We start from the raw sequence: 22,027 nt of genomic DNA, 5'->3' as shown, positions 1-22,027 counted from the left end.
CAGACCTACCCATATAAAGCCACATCTCTTTCAAATTCAAAAACATTTATCATTCTTAAGAAATCCAAAGCAATGCTTTTAGAAAACAAAACAATTACTATATGGACTTCTATCCTGCCTTTCTTCTATCCTGCCTTCTATCCTGCCTTATCAAGTTAGTAGTCCATATGGTGCTATAAATGTAAGCAAGACAGTGTTCCCAAAGGTACATATCTAGTGCTAGGGAGCTGAACTGATATATAACCCTGAAAAATATATATAGATCGATATTAGCTAAATATATGTTTGGAGAGGGGATACGTTGCGGGGAGGGAGGGGGTGAAGGTGTTTTATAAGTGGCAGTACATTTTGAAGTTAACGGTTAACTTTAAACTGCTTTAGTTTGTAGAAGGAGCTCAAGTAACAAAAAAGTGCCTTAAAAAAGAGAAAATGGACAAATGTTTAGGGCAGGCATCCCCAAACTTCGGCCCTCCAGATGTTTTGGGCTACAATTCCCATCTTCCCCGACCACTGGTCCTGTTAGCTAGGGATCATGGGAGTTGTAGGCCAAAACATCTGGAGGGCCGCAGTTTGGGGGTGCCTGGTTTAGAGTCAAGGGCTAATTCTCATGTATTGGAATAACTCCTAATTCGATGTTTTCTGATCATGTAAAACTGCTGTCGAGGGAATGCCCATTTTAGGGTTCATGTGCTTAACAAAAACAAATCTCTACCTCCCTGCAGATGGAAAGCTGTATATCAGGGTTTTAACCAAACTTTCATGACTTGCTAACTTTCCAGGTGCAAATGTTAATCTGGGGGAACGCTGGAACAATTTGCTCTCTAAAATACTACAGTCTGAAGGATTGCATCGGGACCCTAGGGTGATGGGTGGGAAAGAAAGAAAGAATAAAAATGCTGTTTGGCACTACATCCCAAGTAATGCAAGGCCCTTTGATGGGTGTTACTTAGCACTAGCATCACCAGTGGAATTTGAATTGAGTTCGTTTCATTGATAGTATATATGATTCAAGCTTTTTCTTACAAATGAAGAGTTCCAAGAGTCACTTTTGCCCACTAAGGGCCTTATAATTGGAACAGGAACTTAGTCCAGGGGCCAGCAACCTGGCACAGCCCCCTCCCTTGTCTCTCCCCATGACTGAAATTAGGCTTGAAATAAGTGACTAGGGTGGGAGTGTGTGCTTGGTTGTGGCTTGTGTGTAGCAGCACCCACGGTTGCTTTTCCAGTTTGCAAATGTGCTCAAAATATGTTGTGTTGTTGATATTCTTACTACTACTATTATTACTACTACTAATTTTATTATTTATAGGTAGCCCACCTGGCTGGGTTTTCCCAGCCACTCTGGGCAGCTTATAGCATATTTCAGAAGCATTTGTTGGGAAGCAGCTTATAAATCCTTAAATAAAGCTCATCCACATTTCCGTTTGCCCCATGATTTCTAGGCATGAGTTTGAGAGGTTTTTCTTTCGCCCTGCCACTTCCCCCGGGAAAACCCACAGTTCACTGCTGAATCCAACGAACATCGACCCACAGTAAACTCAGTTGACGTTCGTTCCAATTCAGCAGTAAACAGCAGGTTTCCCCAGAGAAAGCGGCGAGACAAAGGAATATCTTATTGGACTAGAAATAATGGGGCAAATGGAAATATGGATGAGCCCAGAATCACTGTGGAATCTGCAGGAAAAAATCTGAACATTCATTCTGCACAGGCTTCTGAGTGCCTGTCATGAGGCAAACTTATACTCAACCTGACAGTTTCTAATAACCAAATGGTGTGCACTTCACTTGCTGAAACAAAGCTTCTGTTCATATGAGTATTATTTACACCAAACGATGAGCTCCTCTCACGACGTATGGAAGTATTCCCTTTTTCAGAGCTAAACCTTTAATTTTCAAATCGGAGCATAGCTAATTGGGGGTTTGAATCCCAAATGCAAGGCTGGAACTCTCTGCCCAGAGGATCCCACCAGCTTAAAGGGGAAGCGAATGCAAAATTGTACAACCAGGCTGGGAAATGGGCCATGGGGGTTGTTGTTGTTGTTTAGTCGTGTCCGACTCTTTGTGACCCCATGGACCAGAGCACGCCAGGCACTCCTGTCTTCCACTGCCTCAGTGGTCAAACTCATGTTCGTAGCTTCGAGAACACTGTCCAACCATCTTGTCCTCTGTCGTCCCCTTCTCCTTGTGCCCTCTATCTTTCCCAACATCAGGGTCTTTTCCAGGGAGTCTTCTCTTCTCATGAGGTGGCCAAAGTATTGGAGCCTCAGCTTTAGGATCTGTCCTTCCAGTGAGCACTCAGGGCTGATTTCTTTAAGAATGGATAGGTTTGATCTTCTTGCAGTCCATGGGACTCTCAAGAGTCTCCTCCAGCACCATAATTCAAAAGCATCCATTCTTCGGCGATCAGCCTTCTTTATGGTCCAGCTCTCACTTCCATATATCACTACTGGGAAAACCATAGCTTTAACTATACGGACCTTTGTAGGCAAGGTGATGTCTCTGCTTTTTAAGATGCTGTCTAGGTTTGTCATTGCTTTTCTCCCAAGAAGCAGGCGTCTTTTAATTTCATGACTGCTTTCACCATCTGCAGTGATCATGGAGCCCAAGAAAGCAAAATCTCTCACTGCCTCCATTTCTTCCCCTTCTATGGGGTTAGGCCATGGGGGTAGGGATGGGCAAATCTGTCAGTTTTGGTTCCTGTTTCTAATTTTTCCAGTAATTTCAGTTTCCTAGATGGCTGGTTCAGTTTGCATTTTTCTAAAAAGTCCTAATGAAAACTCATCAGATTTTTGGTATGTAAGTCTCCTAGTAAACACATTTTGGTTTGATATTGCCACCAATATATGCTTTCATACACACTCTGCCACAGCATGTGCATTTTTTTACACATTATTTGGCTGGAAAACTGTACTGCAAAATTTTGAAAAGTGATTTTTGAAAGAAGGCTTTGTTTCAGTTTCTTGCTTTAGGAAGTCTGGGTTTAGCTAGTTTGTCTTTTAAATGTGAACAGAAATAGATTTCTCTCTCATCCCTAAATGCGAGCATTCGCATATTTGCGGGCTCATATTGCATCTACCACTGGTGCCTGCAGAAATATTGGCTGCATTACACCTGAGCTAAATAGGAGATGTTTTGTGTGCTCAATACCAGGATGTTTGTTGTGGTATCAAAGTCACTGAAGATAGATTTTCAGATGTCCTCCAGTGACATCATTGTTACTGTATTGGCCAGTCCCCCATTGCCAAAGCAACTTTGTGGTTGCTGTTTTAACTGCAGTTCAGAATTCAAACTCAAAACTAAATGCATTCCCCACCTGAGTATGAAAATGCTGCAGGTGACAAATGATCAGTGGGAGGGGAAGCTGCTTGAGCTCCAGGTGTGTTCATAATACTCGGACTGAAATCTAACCAGTGTATCTTTTTCAGGCTCATGCCCTAAATTTTGACGGGCAGGGGGCAGTATTAGGAGAGGTGCTTGTAGCAAACAGTATTTATTAGAATGAATGTGAAAAGTGGCCCGTGCAGAACAAAGTTTATTTCAATGCCATGTTTATTTGTTTCTGTTTTTTCTGTGGCATATCCTACCACATTTAGTTTTAAGAGGCTACATAGGAAGCTCCTTATACTGAGTCAGACCATTTCCCCATCTAGCTCAGTACTGTCTGCTCTGACTGGCAGTGGTTCTCCAGGATTCCAGATAGGTAGATTCTGGCCCCACCTGGAGATGCTAGGGATTGAACCTGGGGCCTCCTGAATGAAAAGCATGTGTTCTACCACTGAGCCACGGCTCTTCCCCAAGTTTGATTCACTTTATATATTAAATGTATAAGTTTTCATGGTCAGCAAGCTGCATGCAAAGCCGCTGCCTTTTATTCCCGTCATTCTGTGCAGTCAACTCCCCTAGTGCACCAGATATTCCATCTCTTGTCAGCCATGAAATTCCTGAAAGTGCTGCAGGCAGGGCAGAGATGCAGGACTCCAGAGGCATGCTGGGGCAGCTTAACGACTAATGAAGTGTGCGCCCTTTGCACATAGCTGCCAAGTTATCCCTTTTATTAAGGGATTTTCCCTTATGCTGAATAGGCTTCCTCGCGAGAAAAGGGAAAACTTGGCAGCTATGCCTTTGCAAAGCTCCCACCAACTGGCTCCAACCCAAAACTTTAGGTAGGTTTTACGGGTCACAGTTGTACCTTTTGTAGTCTCTGTAAAATACCCCTTTGAGCTTGAACTCCATCTCAGCAATACTGACTAGGCAGGCATCCTGGGCTGCTGTTTCATATGTCCCCCCTCCCTATTTGCTTCTAAAACCCTTTCTTTGTGTTAAAGAAAGTAGTGCAGTCCAGCTGATGAGATTCAATGGGAGATCTTGAAAGTGGATTAAAGCATTAAACCCGAATGGGATCTGGGCGCCTCAACTCTCTTGGTATGCTTTGGAGCTCCTGGAACATCTACATGTTACGAAAAACAGTGGAGCAAGTGAGGGGGGGTGCAAAATTATGGCCTGTTTTAATAGAGCGTTTGGTGACGGGAAAGTGCTTTACTTTGATCTCTGTTTTTCGTCTTTCTTTTTAAGCGACAAGAGATTGATGGAATCTCCATATCCTAGAGGTTACCATACCATGGACAACATAAGTTTGGCTACCCCTGACTTAGGAGTTAGGAGATAAGAATATACTGCAACATTTTGCTGCAGCAGGTCCCACTATTTGCTGTTAGTAAATAATGCCATTACAACTTGAAAATCTCATTAAATATTTTTTAAATTCTCATGAACAATAGAAGTATAATTAACTAACTTCCCAAATTAACTACAGTGATTACTGTACTGTTTTTGGAGTTAATTTAAAAATCTCCTCAGTGTAACTTCTGGAGCTGTCCTCCGGTGGTTAGATATCACAGGGCAAGCCAAGTGAAATATATTTTAATAACAGCCTTAATAAAACAGCCTTCCCCTCTTCCCTGGTCAAAGTTCTATAGCCCAGACAGCAGCCAAATAGTTAAAAGAGAACCCCATGCAAAGCTGATAAAATGCCACGCTGCTTTCTCATTCCTCCTCAGGGAGGAGAGGGGAAGGCTGATCTGGAAAATGTCATCAATAAAAACTACATTCAAATGGTATATCATGCAGCTGGCTACTGTGGGCAGAATTATATGCAGTCAGACCAAAAGGGCCTTAAAAGAACCGATCCTGCCATAATGGTGCAGCTTGACCCATCTAGAAAAGAATAGGCTTCTGTTTTCCAGCCCCAGCCCCACTTTCCATCAGCATCAAAATTGTGAACATGGCTAAACGGAAGTGGAGGGCCCCCGATCAGGTTGCTGGGTGCTCTTTCTGCCTAGATACCATTAATGTGCAATGATTCTCCCCCTTTCCTCTCCCCAGAACACACTGGGGGATATGGGCCTCTGCAAGTCGGAGTCAGGGAGAGAAGGGGGCAGCCCCCCTCTTCCCATATGAACCATAATCTCCAGATCCCCAGCTTTACTTAAAAAAAAAGAGAGTAAATTTCTAGCATTTGCAGAACCTGAGATATGAGGCATAATTTACAGGCACTAATATTTTCAATTTTGGGGGTGAAAAACTGCCCTATTTTACTTTGTCGTGTCCCCCCCCCCCCCCGGCAGAAATTCCTGTGGATGCCCATGGCTATGGGGTCCTTATGAATATAGGCGACTGTATCTTGTACGTACATATGTATGTGTGTGTGATATATATCTGCCTGTCTATCTTTAAATATACTATAAGGTGATGGGCAAATGATTCTATTTCTTGTGTACTTTACTTTTGTATTTATTTCTTACAATATTTATATGCAATTTGAGGAAACCTGACAGCCCTGCAAGCTTAGCTTGCCACCCTGCGTCTCAGGACCCAAGTAGGAGATTCAGCAACCCTATTCCACCCAACTCTTTCACTTCTAACATGAGTAAAAAGCTACATTGGCCAATACTAACAACTCTCTCCCTCTGATGAAAACAGACCCATGCAGAGGATGCCTTTGGCCTTCCATCATTCAGTGAAAGTGGGAACAGAGCAGCTGATATTGCTATAGCGTCAAGTGATGGGGGAACCTCTTGCAAACTGCCTTAATACTGCAAAAGGGTGGGATGTCCCCCAGCCTCTCTGCTTGCTGCTGGCTAAGAAATTAGGGGGGAAAGGTGAGGAAGGTTTCTGTGAAGGGAAAGAAAAATGAGCAAGAGAATGGATAGGCATAGGATGAGGCACTGCTTTTTTTCTAAAAAATGTTTAGGGGTACTCTCATTTTGACTTAAGAAAATCACCGTTTTATAATTCAAATTGGGAAAAATAAGTACAAAAGTACAAAGTTTCACAAAATGTTTAGGGACATGCGTACCCCTGGATCCCCCCCAGGAAAAAAGCACTGGGATGAGGAGTGGCTAAGCTAAAATTAATACGCCGATTTGTGATTGGAACTGTTTGCATTGCTTGACTGCTCCATCAATTCCCATAATTCCTTGGTCCATTCCTGGGCCTAATTCAAAGTGTTAATTTTGATTTTTGAAAAAAACTCTTAATGACTTGGGAGCTCAGTGCTTTAAGAAATGACTTTTCCACATGCCCTTGTCCATACACAAAGATTTTCAACCGGTGCTCTTCTCTGGGTTCTGTAGTCTGAAGGGGTTTATGCTGCTTTTAGAGTTTGTTCCTCTTATTTTTATGTTTGTCTTAATTGGTTTATTGGGTTTTATCAATCAGAATTTGTTTTAAAGGCATGGTTTAAAAATATGCTATTGATGAAATAAATAAATTGCAAGCAACCAGATATGTTTGTTTGGCTTCAGGTCTCTAGTGTTAAATCATATATTTTTTACTCACACACAGGAATGCAGACTCCTTCCTACTTGAAATCAAAGCCAAAATTCATCACAATGTTTTAAATGCTTTTCCCTGCTCCTATAATGCACTCCAGTTGAATACACTTTGTTGTACAGTATTCCTAATGAGTTCCCTTCTTGTTTTCCTTTCCTCAGATCATTCTTAATTCTATGCACAAATACCAGCCAAGGCTGCACATTGTGAAAGCAGATGAGAACAATGCGTTTGGCTCCAAGAACACGGCTTTCTGCACTCACGTGTTTCCAGAAACATCCTTTATATCCGTGACATCCTATCAGAACCACAAGGTTTGTGCCACCGTGGCCCAAAATCTAACTTTGTTTTGTGAATTTGGTGATATGTTTGGGGTGGTGGCAGCGGCAGGTGCAACTTAAACCTTTGTAAAAGAAACTCCACCAAAGTAGCATTTTTCCATTGCTTGTCCTGATGAGAACTTTACTGCTCAGACAGAGAAGTTTCAGTACTATGATACAAGTAACCTTCTCTCGTCACTTTCTTCACACTGTGACTGGATCATTCCTACCTAATGGTTGGTAGTTCACACTTATACTTTAATTATATCGATTCCTTCTTTCTATTCTTCTGGTGTGCCTGTAATAACCTCATTGCTCAAGGGTTCCAGTCTTCTCCTCATATTGTTTGTCTTCAGGTTTTATAGGTTCTAGAAAACTTTGGGACATTATTAGGTGGTTAATATCCAACTCAGTTTTATTCAGTGTAGGCCTACTGAAATGAAGGAACCTAATTTGGTCACATTCATTAATTTCAGTGGGTCTACTTTGAATAAAAATTAGTTGAATACCACCCAATGTTTCATTTGGGTCACCCAGGTGTCCGCCCCCTGCCCCCCGGATTTGAAATGAAGAGAGCTTCGTGAAGTTCTTTATTTAAATTGTAAAAAAAGGAGCAGCATTGCTAAGGTATTGGGTTCATGGGATTGTGGTGCATTGGGGTAGCTCCAAACCTCTGCACTAAATGGAATATGTGCACCATTGTAGTCATTACGGATGATACCCTGTCTTGCAGGCAGGTTCTCATTAATAGCTGATTTCCTGTAAGAGTGTAAAGGTCAGGGATGGGCATTTTGTGGCCTTCCAGGTGGTGCTACACACCATCTTCAGACTTTGGCCATGCTAGGAGTTGAGAGTCCAATAACTTCTGGAGTGTGGCAGGTTCCCAACTCCTGGGGCCCATGCTCAGAAATCAAGCTATTGCCTTTGGAATGCTTGTTGAGCGACCCAGTGAAAAAATTGCATGGCCAAACTGTAATCCAAGAATGTTGGGCCAGCTGGCAGTGAGCCAAGGGCAGACAAAAGTAAGGACTACTTCTCACATAGAGTAATTAACTTATGGAGTAATTGGCTATGAAGTTATATGGCTTTAAAAAAAAATTAGACAAATGAACAGAGGCGGTGAAACATTCAGAGCAGATGCCACTATTTGCTAAATAGAACATCTGTGTTCACGGGAACTGTGCCTATGGGGAATAGAGGCTGGGCAGGGCCACATCACACGGGAAGGATGTTGGCATTATGCCAGGCATTATGCCAGGCCAAGGTGGGCCTCCATCCAGGAAAGCAGTCTTTTTGGTTCTTAAAGGTTGTATCAGAAGACAGGCTCTGAATAGAAAGCACCCACCCACTTGCCCTATGCTTGGTTTTACCAAAACCCAGAGGATGCCATTCAGGAAAGGAAGGAAAGTGTACTGAGTGTGTGCATGTGTGTTTAAAACAGGTATCTTGGCAGTCACAGTGAGCCCAGTAACTAATGAATCAGAGGCCATAAACTCTCGGATGTCATTCAAAACAGCAAGCAAACCTAATAATGACTGGTAAAGCCCAGCCATAAATCTACAGTGAAAAGTAATTACGGTATATGTATTTAGGGAGACATACAAGGAATGTTACTATAAAAGCAGTTAAGAGCCTGCCTTGCGGTCAGAACATGAAGGAAAAGAAGGATTTTTTTTTTCCTTTTTTGAGTGGGCGTGAGATTGAGAGAACTGGAAGGGGAAAACACAAAATGGATTTCAGCTCTTTTTCTTGTTTTACATGCATTTTGTGAACGTTTGGTCTGATTGGATGCATGTGATCCAACTGGAGTCTGAGTCAAGATCTGTACTGATTGAGAATTGTTGCTCCAAACCACACACTATCTGTGTATGTGTGGAGTATGTGTGTGCGCTATCTATTGCTCCACAACCTGTAGAGCAGGAAGGAGAACAAACTTCAGACTTGCGGGATCTACGTCTTTTTTTTTGGGGGGGGAGGTGTGTGTTAACCTCAAGATCCACCAATTGGAGCCAAGTGAGAAAAAATGGCATGGGGTGTGTGACTGAACATAGACCTAGAATTAAGAAAGAGGTGTTTAAGCACATGTTTAGCTTTTGATACCAAAACTGAGCTTGGCGCCATCATCCCAATCCTGCCTCCAGCTCTGGTTTTCCTCGAAGTATTATTGGTTTCAACAGTCTTAATTTAAAGGAGAGGGGAAGCCTTTTAGTTGCTACTGTTAAACACGGGGGGGGGGGAAGTTTGCTGATCTATTGGAAATCACCCAGGCATCTATCAGTAGATTCCCAGTCTATATTCTGCCTGCATCCAGCTGCAAAATGAATGAAGGGTTCCCAGCTTGTATCTTGGGAGAAGGTGCCCAACAAAGCCACAGGTTTGAGCAGCTGTTTAATTAAGGGTGGAAAACATAGAAAGGCACAGGGGATTGTAACAAACTAAGTTCTATTCAGACTAGACCCACTTAAATTTATGGGCATAAAGTTAGATGTTTCCATTGATTTCAATGCCTCTACTCTGAGTTAGGGATGTCAGAGAATTCTGACAGAAATGGGAGCAGAAATTGCTGGAGTTTGCTTATTCTTCAGGAACGGAAATCTATCCAGCAAAGAAAATTGGTATTTGCTGCTACTGCTGTTTTCAGTCTGCTAATGATGCATAATTGATGTTTCCTGCCTCCATTTGCATTGCATTTCCAGTGTCAAACTTTGGGCTCTCAGATTTCAGTGGCACCCTGTGTGATGTGAAAATTCAGGGACCCTTGCCTCTCACACTGTTCTACAGTATAGATGTGGCGGCCAGTGCAATGGCACTTGTCACACTCCCCTAAAACTGACTGGCATTTCCTTTGCATTGAAATGAATAGGTTGGAATAACACAACAATAAGGTAACGAGTTACATAGAATTCTGCCACAGCTGACAGCGAGATGAGTAACACAGTTTTTGTTAGAAGCTGAACTGCAGTCGAATGAAAACAGTAATGCATGTAACAAACATGAATTAGAACACGGGTGTCAAACACAAGGCCCGGGGGCCTAATCCGGCCCGCCAGACCTCGTCATGTGGCCCGCGTAGCTGCCGCTGACAGTAGCCGCTGACAGTAGTTCTGGAGCCTGCGATTGGCCGAGGGTCAAAACCGGGGGCGGGGCTGCAGGCGGAGGCCGGGGCGCTGGAGCCGCGCTGACGGCCTTGGCCAGGGAATTTCAATTTCGAATGAGGCTGAGGGAGGCGGTGGCGCAGCAGCGTCCAGACGGGGAAGTGAGATGCAGGAGGAGGAGGAGGAAGCCCGCTGAGGAGGTAGGAAAGCCCTACAGGCGCCGCCGGCAAAGTTGGTGCCGGGACGGAGCAGCGCTGGATTTTTTTTTTTGACGGGCTTTGCTGTTGTCTCTGAGAGCGAGTGAGGCGGCACTGGGGAGCCGCCGCCCGCCGCTTCCCTTCCTCTCCTCAGCTGCATCCGGGAGGTGGGCGAGCGAGCGGGCGAAAGGGACGCGGAGTGAGCCTGAGGGGGAAGTAGGCGAAGCGCAACAGCCGCTCTCTTGATGGAGCCGGGTTTCTCTTCCCTCTTCCCCCGTTTTCTCCTCATAGACACTCGGGAGGGTGCCTGGCTTTTGCTCTGCCCCCCACCCCCGAGCCGCCCTTTGGCTTCTCAGTTCCGGCGGAGCTGCTCCCCGGGGGGCGGCCGGGAGGGAGGCGGCGGCGGGGGTTCCTGCTCTTCCCGCTCTGCCGCCGCCTCCTCTCAGCCCCTCGTGATGTAGGGCTCCAGATGGAGTCGCTTTGCGGTTTGAGTAGGTGGGAGGGGTTTTTTTTTGGGGGGGGGGAGGTTTTCAAGCCTCCTCTGCCTGCAGTCCCGGTAGGGAGAGACGGCGGCGAAGACGACAACAGCGCGGGTGGGGGGAAGAGCAGCTCTGAGGCGAAGATGCACGTCCGCTGGGGCTGCCGCCGCCTTCCTCCTCGGGAAATCCGCTGCCCTCCCTCAGCGCGAGGGTTAGGGACTCTGGCGCTGAGGAGGGAGGATGCAAAAGCAAAGCAGGGAGTTGGCGCTGCACCGCATGTTCCTGCCCCTCTCCAAAGCATGGGGTGGGTTGCAGCGTGTGGCATCCTGCCTAGCGGGGTTTGGGTGTGTGCAGGGCGGGAGAGGGAAGCCCTCTTTCCATCTGCAGGTTTTTAATCCCAGCAGTGGCTTTCTCCTTCCTGCCGAAGGTTTAGTTGAGCCCCCCCCCCCGAAGCCGCCGATCCCCACCTTTTGTTCAAATTCCCCTCGTTTACATCCCCTCCCACACACGCGCCACGGCGCAGGAATGTGATCCGCGTGGGGGCGGGAATGAGCTTACATTATTACAAAAAATAGTAATAATTGAATGCAGTGACAATAATTTATGATAATAAAGAGTGGACACATAGTCCTACAGACACAACCGGCCCTTTGAGGGTGACCAAACTGCTGATGCGGCCCCCGATGAATTTGAGTTTGACACCCCTGAATTAGAACATAAATCAATGCCTTCTTGCATCCTTATTCTGAGTAGGACTAACTTTTGATGTAATCCAAAGCAATTTATCCCAAACTGCTTGTCACAGGATTCAACCAAAAATGTTGACAATCGCAAACTTTACAGCACAGTGCGAATTTCATGAAATCTGTCCCAGATTGTTGGGCAGGGGGAGAAATCCCTGATCAAGGAAGGCATTCAAGAGCACTCGTCCTCCTCCTGACATAGTCTTTGACTTGCTTAACCCATAGCAAAGTTGTCAGTTGTAAAGTGAAGCTCTCCAGAAACAGTTTTGTCTGGAGAGGCTTTATGGAGAGAGATCACCTTAAGGTCTCACTTAAAATGTCAGTATTAGGGAGAGGGTCGTATTTCTGCATAAATGACCCAGAGAGATGTACTGGTTTCTTGACACCCAGTTTAAAAGCTCTTTTCCTCACAACTCCATTCACAAACAGGAACAGTTGCTGGCTTTGGTAACTTCAAGCAGCTGAGGATACCTTATTCCAATTCACAGTGAACTGTATACCATTTGGGTACTGTGAGCCTCATGAGCTAACCAAACGAATCGGGGAGAGCAGTTTCACAGCACTCTGGTTTTGTAACTTCAGGAGTTTATTCCATTTCCCAAACTAAACGGTGGACTCTGTGAGGCGGGAGATGGAGAATACAGATTGTTGAAACTGCAGCAGATTGCTGAAACTGATTCAGAACAAGGCACAAATATGCATCATAGGGCTGACATTAGCAGCTATTTAATTCAAATCTGAGGCTGTTTGGTAGCCACTTCAAACTCTGCCTCATGCTTTCCTATTTATTTCAAACATTAATGTGCCATTAAAATGTTCAAGACAGCTGAAAATGGTTAAAAATAAGAAAGACATGAGATTAAAAACTGCAAGAATGGTTTAACTTTGGAGACAATGGTGGTGAGATACTTTATAGGCAAGAATGGCATCATTCTATGCAATGTGCTGATAGTCTTTATAAAAAATGTTGTTTTTTATTGTGATATGAATGCCAGCCAGCTTAGGAACTCTTGTAAGGGCTGAAAAGTGGGGTAAAAGTGATATACCAGTATTTGATTTATCTTCAACAATGTTGCCCCACATCCAGTTCTATCTTCAACAGTACCACTCAGATGCATCAATTAAAGAATGGGCAGAACATAGACTAGAGTTGGTGCAGTTAACTAAATTTAGACTCTGGACTTAATGTTTTTTTTGGGGGGGTGGCAGGGGTGGTTGGCAATGTATGTTACTTTACTAACTTCAAAATGTGGTAAGCCAGCAAGGGATGGGAATGAAATCTGATCCATTTAAATGTGACCCCAACTAATTAGCAGCACTTTCTGGAACTATATGTGAACCAAAACACAGCCATATTTCCAAATTTGCACTTCTCTGAATTTTGCAATGCAATTCTCTTGGCTAAGTAAAGTGTACAAAAATGGATATACTAGGATAAAGTGTGCATACATGTAAAATTAATACATTGGTGAAAATAACATACAAAATGTGTTATAATAGGGGAAATTGCTTTGGCGGGAAATGTGCACAATAATAGAAAGTCATACTAAAAATACTGCTGAATTTTTACGAGTACTTAAAAAAATTGCAAATTGATTTGGAAATGTGGATAACTGAACTTTATGTTGACCAAATGAGACACTGAAATTGACAGATCCACCTGTTCCTAAGTAGCCAGCCCTAGGGAAAGGCTAACCGTGAGGGGCATCCTGATTCCCTCAATTACAGAGCCAGTAGCATCACTTTCCAGGTATCATTTAGTCACTTGCCTGGAGCTGTGCCTGCCATCAGTCTTGTGAGTGCTGTTCAATGATGCAGTGCATGGGGATACATCCCATTTCGGATAAGAATGGCACAGGGCGTGGAAAGTAGCGTTGCAAAGAGAGGCTAGAAATATAATAAAAAGCCACATTTAAGAGGGACTTGCTTTGCTCACCCACTTTCCCAATAAGCATTGCTTGGCTGCTACGTCGTGTTTTAGCAGGGGCAGTTTTCTATTGGGGTCCAATCCACATTTGTTTCTGTTCTCCCCCCACCCCGGTAATGCTCATTTGGGCTGGCTTGTGAAGTAGACAAGGCATGACCCAGCCTGTACTAATATCACCGCTTCTGCTGCTCTATGCCATCATTTTTCACACTCCTTTTATGACAAATTTTTAACAACTGATTTCTTCCCTCGCTGTGGATTGCCATGAGAGCGAACTAAGTGTTATTGTTTCTATTATCTGTTGTTGGTGAGGGTGGTTTCAGCCTTGCTGAACTGACTTGGCAACCTTCACATATTTAAAGGGATGAGGGAAAGGCATCTTTGGCTATGAAATTCTACCCTCCATTTTACTCTTAACAACTTGGCAGTGATCCTAATTCCCCTGCCTACTTCTCAATGCAGTTGTGAGGCTGTGCTTAAGTTGAAAACCTTCCCCAACTTCACTTTTAACCGGGGGTGGAGAGTCACATTAGTGATTATAGGACAAATGTGACTGGTGGTAGCATGCATTTCCAGAAACAGGTGTGGGGCGGGATCACTTAGTAAGGAATATTTTATTCCGAGTCTTTGACAGCAGGGTAGCGGTGGGCAGACTTCTGTCCACTCCAGGCATTGCTGAGGATCCAGCCTCTCCCTCCATTAACTGGTGATAGAAGAGTGACCCCTCTGTTAACCTGCACATGGTGAAGGGTAAAGTAGTGGCTACGTTGCCAGAAATGGCTCCCCACTTCACCAAGTGTTTATTGGGCCCTTGTTGGGGTGGTGAGTTCCCCCTTCCTTGCCAAAGCGCTTCTTTCTCTGCCGCTTATGCCAGTTCATGGAGATAACTCTCTCCATCAACTGTCTGTGTGAGTGCAGAGGCTTTAATGTGTGTATGTGTATGTGATTTTGAAAAGTGACTATTTAAGTATCTCCCAAAGTGACTATTTAAGCGTCTCCACCATCGTTCTGCCCGGACACTGAGGTCCAGTACTGAGGGCCTTCTGGCGGTTCCCTCATTGCGAGAAGCCAAGTTGCAGGGAACCAGGCAGAGGGCCTTCTCGGTGGTGGCGCCTGCCCTGTGGAACGCCCTTCCATCAGATGTCAAAGAGAAAAACAGCCACCAGATTTTTAGAAGACATCTGAAGGCAGCCCTGTTTAGGGAGGCTTTTAATTTTTGATATATTATTTCATTTCATTTTTCTGTTGGAAGCTGCCCAGAGTGGCTGGGGAAACCCAGCCAGATGGGCAGGGTATAAATAATAATAATAATAATAATAATAATAATAATAATAATATAATAATAATATAATAATAATAATAATAATAATAATAATAATAATAATAATAAATTATTCCCCATGTAATTTAATACCTTCCCTGTTTTTATTGTGGAATGGAAACACATCACATGGAATGTAAAATCAGAGTGACTGGGGAAACCCAACCAGATGGGTGGTGTATAAATAAATAAATAAATAAATAATCATTATCATCATCATCATCATCATCATCATCATCATCATCATCAGAAACTGTGTTTTAGAGCTTGTCCCGTGCTTTCTAGGCACGGGTCTGAAAGGTATTTTGCTTGCCCTACACTTTCTCCAGGCAAACGCACTGTTTACCGCTAAATTGGAACAAATGTCAATCTGCAGAAAACCTGTTTGATGTTCCTTCTGAATCAGCAGTAAACAGCAGGCTTTCTTGGGGGAAAGTGGCAGACAAGCAGAAGTGTAGATGAGCCCTACACATTGTGTCCCTTCAGTGGCAATTGTATTTTTCTGAGAAGTACAAGTACAATGATGGCTCATATTGATAGGTATTTGTTTTGCATATAAAGAAGAACCTACCTAATTCACACTTTCCAAAACTATGCAAACTGAAATAGGGCCATCGTCCAAAATTCACAATTCTCTGAATTTTGCAGCCAAGTAATATTAATATGTACAAAAGTACATATACTAAGGTACAGTGTGCCTAAAATACACATATCAGTAAAATAACACACAAAATATGTTTATATGAGGCATGATTGCTTTGTAAAAAGTTGTATATTGGGCAAAATGCATACGCAAACATGTGCATATTAGAATAAATTTGCACTGAAATGCTGATGAATTTCCATGAGGACTTTTAAAGAGTTGCTAATGGATGTGGAGAGCTGAAGACTGGAAGAATGAGAAACTGAAATGAAAGGGCTTCAATGTGGATTGCACCTCAACAATTTGTTTATTATTATTATTATTATTATTATTTTATTAAATATTTTCTTGATTTACAAAGATATGTGCAATGTCTCTCATAACATTTTTACAAATCAGTTTCATTTGTTGAGACACTGGGAAGAAAAGGGGAAATGGGGGAAAGATGGATAGGGGTGGGGGTAGGGTGACTATGTTTCTATTTTACTTAATATATGTGGGGTTTTTTGTCAGTGTTGCTTGTGTAGGTTCTCTGCTATTCGCTTGTGTTCCTTTAGTGGTGTGAGATGTTGGGGTTGGCCTAAGGTATGGTTGTTCATTTGTGGTTGGCTGTGGTGGTCTTTGTTTTGAGTGGGATGGGTGGGTGTTTTGGATCAGGTTAGCCATATTGATTTGTATGCTGTTGGTGGATTTTTGTCATTGTCTTGTTGGGCTGTGTATGTGATAAAGGGGAACTATACCGGGGTGAAGCCGTCTTCTTCTATTTGTCCCAGTGTCAGTTTCAGCTTGGTTAATTTTTCTAGTAAGGCTGTTTCCCATACTATTTGGTACCGTTGGTCCATGCTTACTCCTGACAGGTCTCTCCAGTGTCTGGTTATGGTGTTTCTGGCTGCTGAGTGTAAGTGGGTTATGAGTTCTTCGTGATGTAGGTGGGCATTATTGTCTTGGAAGATGTTTAGTAGGGCCAATTCTGGGGTTATTTCTAATGTTTGCTTGGTTATTTTACATATTTTACATATTTTACATATTTCTCTTATGGTTGTTGTCCAGAATAGTTGGATTTTGGGGCACTCCGACCACATGTGGAAATATGTGCCTCTTGAGGTGCACCCTCTCCAGCATTTTGGTGAGGTTCCTGGGCGTATCAGCGTTAGTTTTCTTGGTGTTAGGTACCACCTGTAGGTGAGTTTCAGAGTGAGTTCTTTCCTTTTTGTTGATATGGATTTAAAGGGGGGTTTAGACCACATTCTGGTCCATTGAGTGGGGTTAATCTCATAGCCTATGTCGTCTTCCCATTGTCTTTTGATTGTGTCTAGGGAATGCTTGGGATTTTTGAGTAGTATTTTATATATTGCAGATACCATCCCTTTGCTGTGTCCCTTTGTCATTAGGAGGAGGTTTTCAAAGGTTGTGATTGCACCTCATTTTGACATGTCTCCCAGCCAAAGGTCCCAGAGCCAAGGATTGATCTGAACCGATATGCAGGTCATATCTACACTGTAAACATGGACTGGTTTTATATTACCAGGAGGTACTCAAGCACAAAACGTAGCTATAGGTTGGTAAGTGTGTTGGACCAGGGTTCAACAGCCATGAAGTTCACTGGGTGATCTTGGGCCAGTCATTATCTCTCAGATCTACCTACCTCACCAAGTTGTTGTGGGGATAATGTGGAGGGGGAGAACCAGGTACACCACCTTGAGCTTCTTGGGAGAAAAGGTGGGATATAAATGCAATACATAAATAAAATAAAGCACTCTGCAGCCATAGCAGCTTGCAAAGTGACAGGGAGATGTGTGAGTTGAATGACTAGCTACTGAGAAGAGATATAAACACCCCTACAAGCCAATCAGGAGAAATGCTCATTTTAATCTAACCCTGCAAACAAAAAAGAATGAATACTAATAAAGACTGGATATAATCTAACTACTACATAACTTTGTTCAAGCAATTCAGGATGAATGCTAAATACTCAATGAATAGGTCCTCTGGAGAAGCACGAAGTCTGCAGTCTCCTTTCCAATTAATAACTCACCTCATTTATTTCCTTAATAGATAACTCAACTGAAGATAGAAAACAACCCGTTTGCCAAGGGCTTTAGAGGCAGTGATGACAGCGATCTACGCGTGGCAAGATTACAGAGGTGGGACAACTAAACCGAGACAGATAAAATTAGGAAAGGCCCAGAATAAGTGCGGGTGCCTCTCTGTCTAATACAGCTACTTCATGGGCAGTGTTTTCTCTGTAGGTGGGGAAAACACTATATATTTGTCATCCCTGAAGTGTGCTGCATAATTTATTAATTTTAAAAATGGTCAGAGTGCTTCTCAACAGTAACCTCAGAGGAGAGTTCTTTCAGACTTGAGGCCTACTATTGCCTAGCAGCAGACACAGCACACAGGGCTTCTGCTTTTCTGTTTTTGGCTCTTGCTTTTGCTGGATCGTGTCCCCTTGGGGTTCTGTGCAAGCAGTGGCAGATCTTGATCTTCACAGCTATCAGATGCTTTGACTTGCACATTTTGCTGCTTTGGCAGGAGCCCATGTGTGCTTGGCAGAAGTGGGCTATAAATAAATTAAATGTGCATTACAGATGGGAAACAGACATGGAGCAAGGGTGCTTTCCCCAAGGCCACCCACTCAGCTCTGTGGCTGAACTGTGATCTTAAATACAGATCTTGTAGGCTGGGGAAAGGAGCATAAGCTTTGTGTGCAGAAGGTGTGAGGGCAAATTCCCAGCATCTTCAGTTAATAGGTCATCATGTAGCAGGTGAGGAGAACTGGTCTGAGATCCCAAGGAGCTGCTACAGTACCCATAGTGTCTTAAGGTGACTTTCGTATGCCCAGCATGCCAGGGCAGTTCTTCTGAGGAACTCCTTCCACATCCAACTATCCAAAGTAGTTGTGTCTGTTGCAGGAGATTCTGGGGACATGCCCTAGGGGGCACAGTCCAGGTCATGCATAGTGCTAGCCTGAGAGCCATTGGGTTCATTGTTATCCCACATGGAAGGAGAGTGTGCCTTTCTATATCATGACCTCCTAAATTACACCCATCACTCTCCTGCAACAGGCCCATTGCAGAGGAATAAGAGCAGAGATGGTCTTTGGTCAAGCTTCTTTTAGGAAAACTAGTCCAGTGTTCCAGAAGGAAACTTCCAAGGAACACAGTTTGGAAACCATCTGTGTTGTCTAAATGTGTGTAAAACTGGTTCTTTTCCTATTGCATTTTGCAGCAAAGAGTATCCAGTGATCTCCAAAAGCATAATGAGGCAGAGGTTGGTGTCAACTCACGGTCAGCTTTCTACTAAATCTGACATTAGCTCGCTCCACGGGAGCCACCAGGGTCTCCAGCATTACCAGTATGAGAATGGAGCTCACATGCAGTTTGCAGCATCAGATGCCCAAGACCTGCCCCTCAACACCTTCACGGCACAAAGAGAATCGGGGCTCTTCTATCACTGCCTGAAGCGGCGAGGTAACAGAGATCTGTAGGCCAAAAAATGTTAGGCTAGGAAACCTTACCTAACAGAGCAGTGGGGGATTTCCAGCGGATTCTCTAAGGGGAAAAAAATGTCTCATACAATGCAATTCTGATTAATAGCAATCTTAGTTATTCTGGATCCAATATGGTTGCATTTCTTGCAACACTAGTTCAATGAATTCAAATATGCACACACATGGAATTCCATCTCTCCCCCCCCCCTCTCTCTCTCTCTCTCACACACACACACACAGAGAGAGAGAGAGAGAGAGTTGGTATAGCACACTGCAATCTTAAGCACACTTATGAGGGAGTAGGTGCCATTGAACTCCCTGAGATTTAATTCTGATGTTCAGAGCTCAGCTACATGTGACTTTGAAACACCTGATCTAAAAGTTTATCAAAGCCATAAGCAGTATAGCTAACAAGCAGAAGAGCAAAGAAAGTTGTTAATTACACCACTCTGCAAATTGGTTCTTTTGGAAAAATGCATTTATTAACTAGCTTATTCATTGTAAAAATTCTCGGGGTTCCTCGCAACAATAATTGGGGCTTCCCAACCTCAGAATGCTGTTCTACAGCAAACAAGCATGAAGAGAGATCCCCCCCCAGCACATAGCAAAAACATTTACCAGCCCTTAGCATTTATCTGGCAAGTTTTTTGCAGCATTTTGACGTGAAGTCCTGGCAAATGTAGACCACTTCTCTTTTTTTGGACAGCGCTCTTGATAAGGCATTAGAGGGCTCCTTGAACTTGTCAAAAGCAACACTACAAAAGCATTGTGGCCAGCCTGTTATTGAGATGAATGAAAAGTAATTGCTGGGTGTAAGAAAGCAGTAGCCAAAGTCATTTAAACTTTCAACTGATAGAGAAAGCCCCTTAAATTAAGATTGATTGGAATAGATGAACATTGGCAACGCCCTGCCTTTTCGAGAATGAGGAATGTCTTTCGAAGAATAAACAGGGCTATTGGATTATTACGAAGGCAACGGTGTAGCTTCCCAGATCAACGGCCTGTTTCTGCTCAGAGATAGGTTCACCTTAGGCATGCTTACCTCTGCATAGGATCAGGCTGTAAAGTGCATAATGCGAGGGATTAAAAAGCAGGTTGTATGAAGGCAGACTGAAGAACCAGGATAAGGTTAACTGGGCAGAGGAACAAGGGGCTATTCCTACAGTATTTAGAATAGTTCAAATGATCACAAGGAAGATGACAGGGGGCACCTGCCACACCTGCTGTGGAGAAAAGGCAAAGCGGTGAGTTTCACCTGGAGCTTTGGCTTTCAAACTTTCTACCTTTAACGTGCCCTTTTCCTAATTGATTTTTACTGCATATTGCAGAATGTGAATCCACTCAGTTGCCAAACCTTTGAGGGGATTCCTGTCACCCTATGAAACACAGATAGTGACCATATATCCAACGATCCAGCGGTATGGTCAGCAATAGGGCACTTTCTGTACCAGGGCTGGAAGTGATTATAAGAACTGCATGTAGAGGAAACTAGCAATGCAGTAGTCTGTGCCCAAAACCTTTTAACTAAGCAATTCTTGCTTTGCTTGTTCCTTGCTATGCATGCAGAGGGTGCCCGGCATTTGGATTTACCCTGCAAGCGCTCTTATCTGGATGCCTCCTCGTCTGTCGGAGAAGAGCACTATTTTCGGTCACCACCTCCGTATGACCAGCAAATGCTGAGCCCCTCCTACTGCAGCGACGTGACACCGCGGGAGGCGTGCATGTACTCCAGCTCCGGTGCTGAAATTGCAGGTGTCTCATCGGTAGAAGACTTGCCTCCTCCGCCTCCTCCTCCACCTTTGAGCTGCAATATGTGGACCTCAGTTGCACCTTACACCAGCTACAGTGTTCAGACAATGGAAACTGTCCCCTACCAGCCGTTCCCTGCTCACTTCACAGCTACAACCATGATGCCGCGTCTACCCACCATCACGAACCAGAGTTCCCAGCCGCCGGGCAACAGCCCCTTCACGGTCTACAATCAGCTTTCACAATCTCAGGCCCGGGAGAGAGTCCCTGCACCCTCCTTCCCAAGGGAGCGGGTGCACCCCTCCGTGTGCGAGAGGAAGCCCCCCTCTCCCCACTTAGGCGCAGCCAATGAATTCCTCTACTCTCAGACCTTCTCACTGTCCAGGGAATCATCTTTACCGTATCATTCAGGAATGGGGACTGTGGACAACTGGCCTGATGGATGATTCCAGCAGCTGGGCAATGAACCTAAACATTACGGTTAAGAGTCAGTGCTCCAGGACAATGTTAATTCAGTGTTAATACCTGTGGGTAACTTGCACTTCCATGACACCGACAAAAAAACATCGGTGTTTGTGTAGCTGAAGAGCTTGTTTTCTGTTAGACACAAAAGCAGCTCAGTCTTGGGGGTGGGGGAGGGGGTAAAAATCCAGTTCTATACCAAAAAAAAAGCACTCGGCTCAGTGGCCTGGACCACCAGTCGTATTGCCCACTGAGAGTATTTGCCTCAAAGAGAGATGTGGTTCCCTCCATGAAATCATGAAACACTTATTCTCCCTTTTCAAGCACATGCACTCACACAAAATATACACCAGATTGTTCACTGAATGCCTCCTCCATTTCCAGGCATTTTGGATACTTTACAAAAACCAGTGCAGAGAGCAAGCACAAAGAAAATTGAGTGTGTGACCCAGAAAGCCACTTAAGCAGATTAAATGTGTATGCCACTGTATTCAGCTGCAGTAGGGCTTGGCCAAGCTGGTGCAGTCTTGGAAGCTGAAATCAGCACTGATCAGGGGAATTTTATTTTTTTGCAGAGAAAGCGCTTCTAAAGAACATCATTTTCCTCCCAAAGGCACTGGGGGATCTGCTTATTTTGGTTTCTTCATTGTCTGTTTTCCAATCTTAAATTCAGTTCTCCATATTTCCACATCAATTTCACATTTTTTTAAAAAAGGACCTTATGAAAATTCTTCAACATTCTAACCAAAATTTATACACATTTTGTA

The 22,027-nt window shown here is 43.9% G+C and overlaps 1 protein-coding gene across 5 annotated transcripts in view; it reads left to right on the top strand.

The window, feature by feature from the left end:
* TBX4 (T-box transcription factor 4) overlaps window positions 1-21,825 on the top strand; it is a 73,767-nt gene extending 51,942 nt beyond the window's left edge. For all 5 annotated transcript variants that reach the window (XM_035139416.2, XM_035139413.2, XM_060283098.1 and 2 more), the window contains exons 6-9: window positions 6,993-7,145; window positions 17,612-17,700; window positions 18,788-19,029; window positions 20,616-21,825. In XM_035139416.2, coding sequence (XP_034995307.1) covers window positions 6,993-7,145; window positions 17,612-17,700; window positions 18,788-19,029; window positions 20,616-21,244 — 1,113 coding nt within the window. In that variant the 3' untranslated portion in view covers window positions 21,245-21,825. The remainder of the gene's footprint in view (window positions 1-6,992; window positions 7,146-17,611; window positions 17,701-18,787; window positions 19,030-20,615) is intronic.
* Window positions 21,826-22,027: the final 202 nt, after the last annotated feature.

The sequence above is a fragment of the Zootoca vivipara genome, chromosome 15, assembly GCF_963506605.1.
Source record: "Zootoca vivipara chromosome 15, rZooViv1.1, whole genome shotgun sequence".
Lineage (NCBI taxonomy): Eukaryota > Metazoa > Chordata > Lepidosauria > Squamata > Lacertidae > Zootoca > Zootoca vivipara.
The sequence above is the reverse complement of the archived record's forward strand: the minus strand, read 5'-3'. Positions and strand labels throughout refer to the sequence as shown.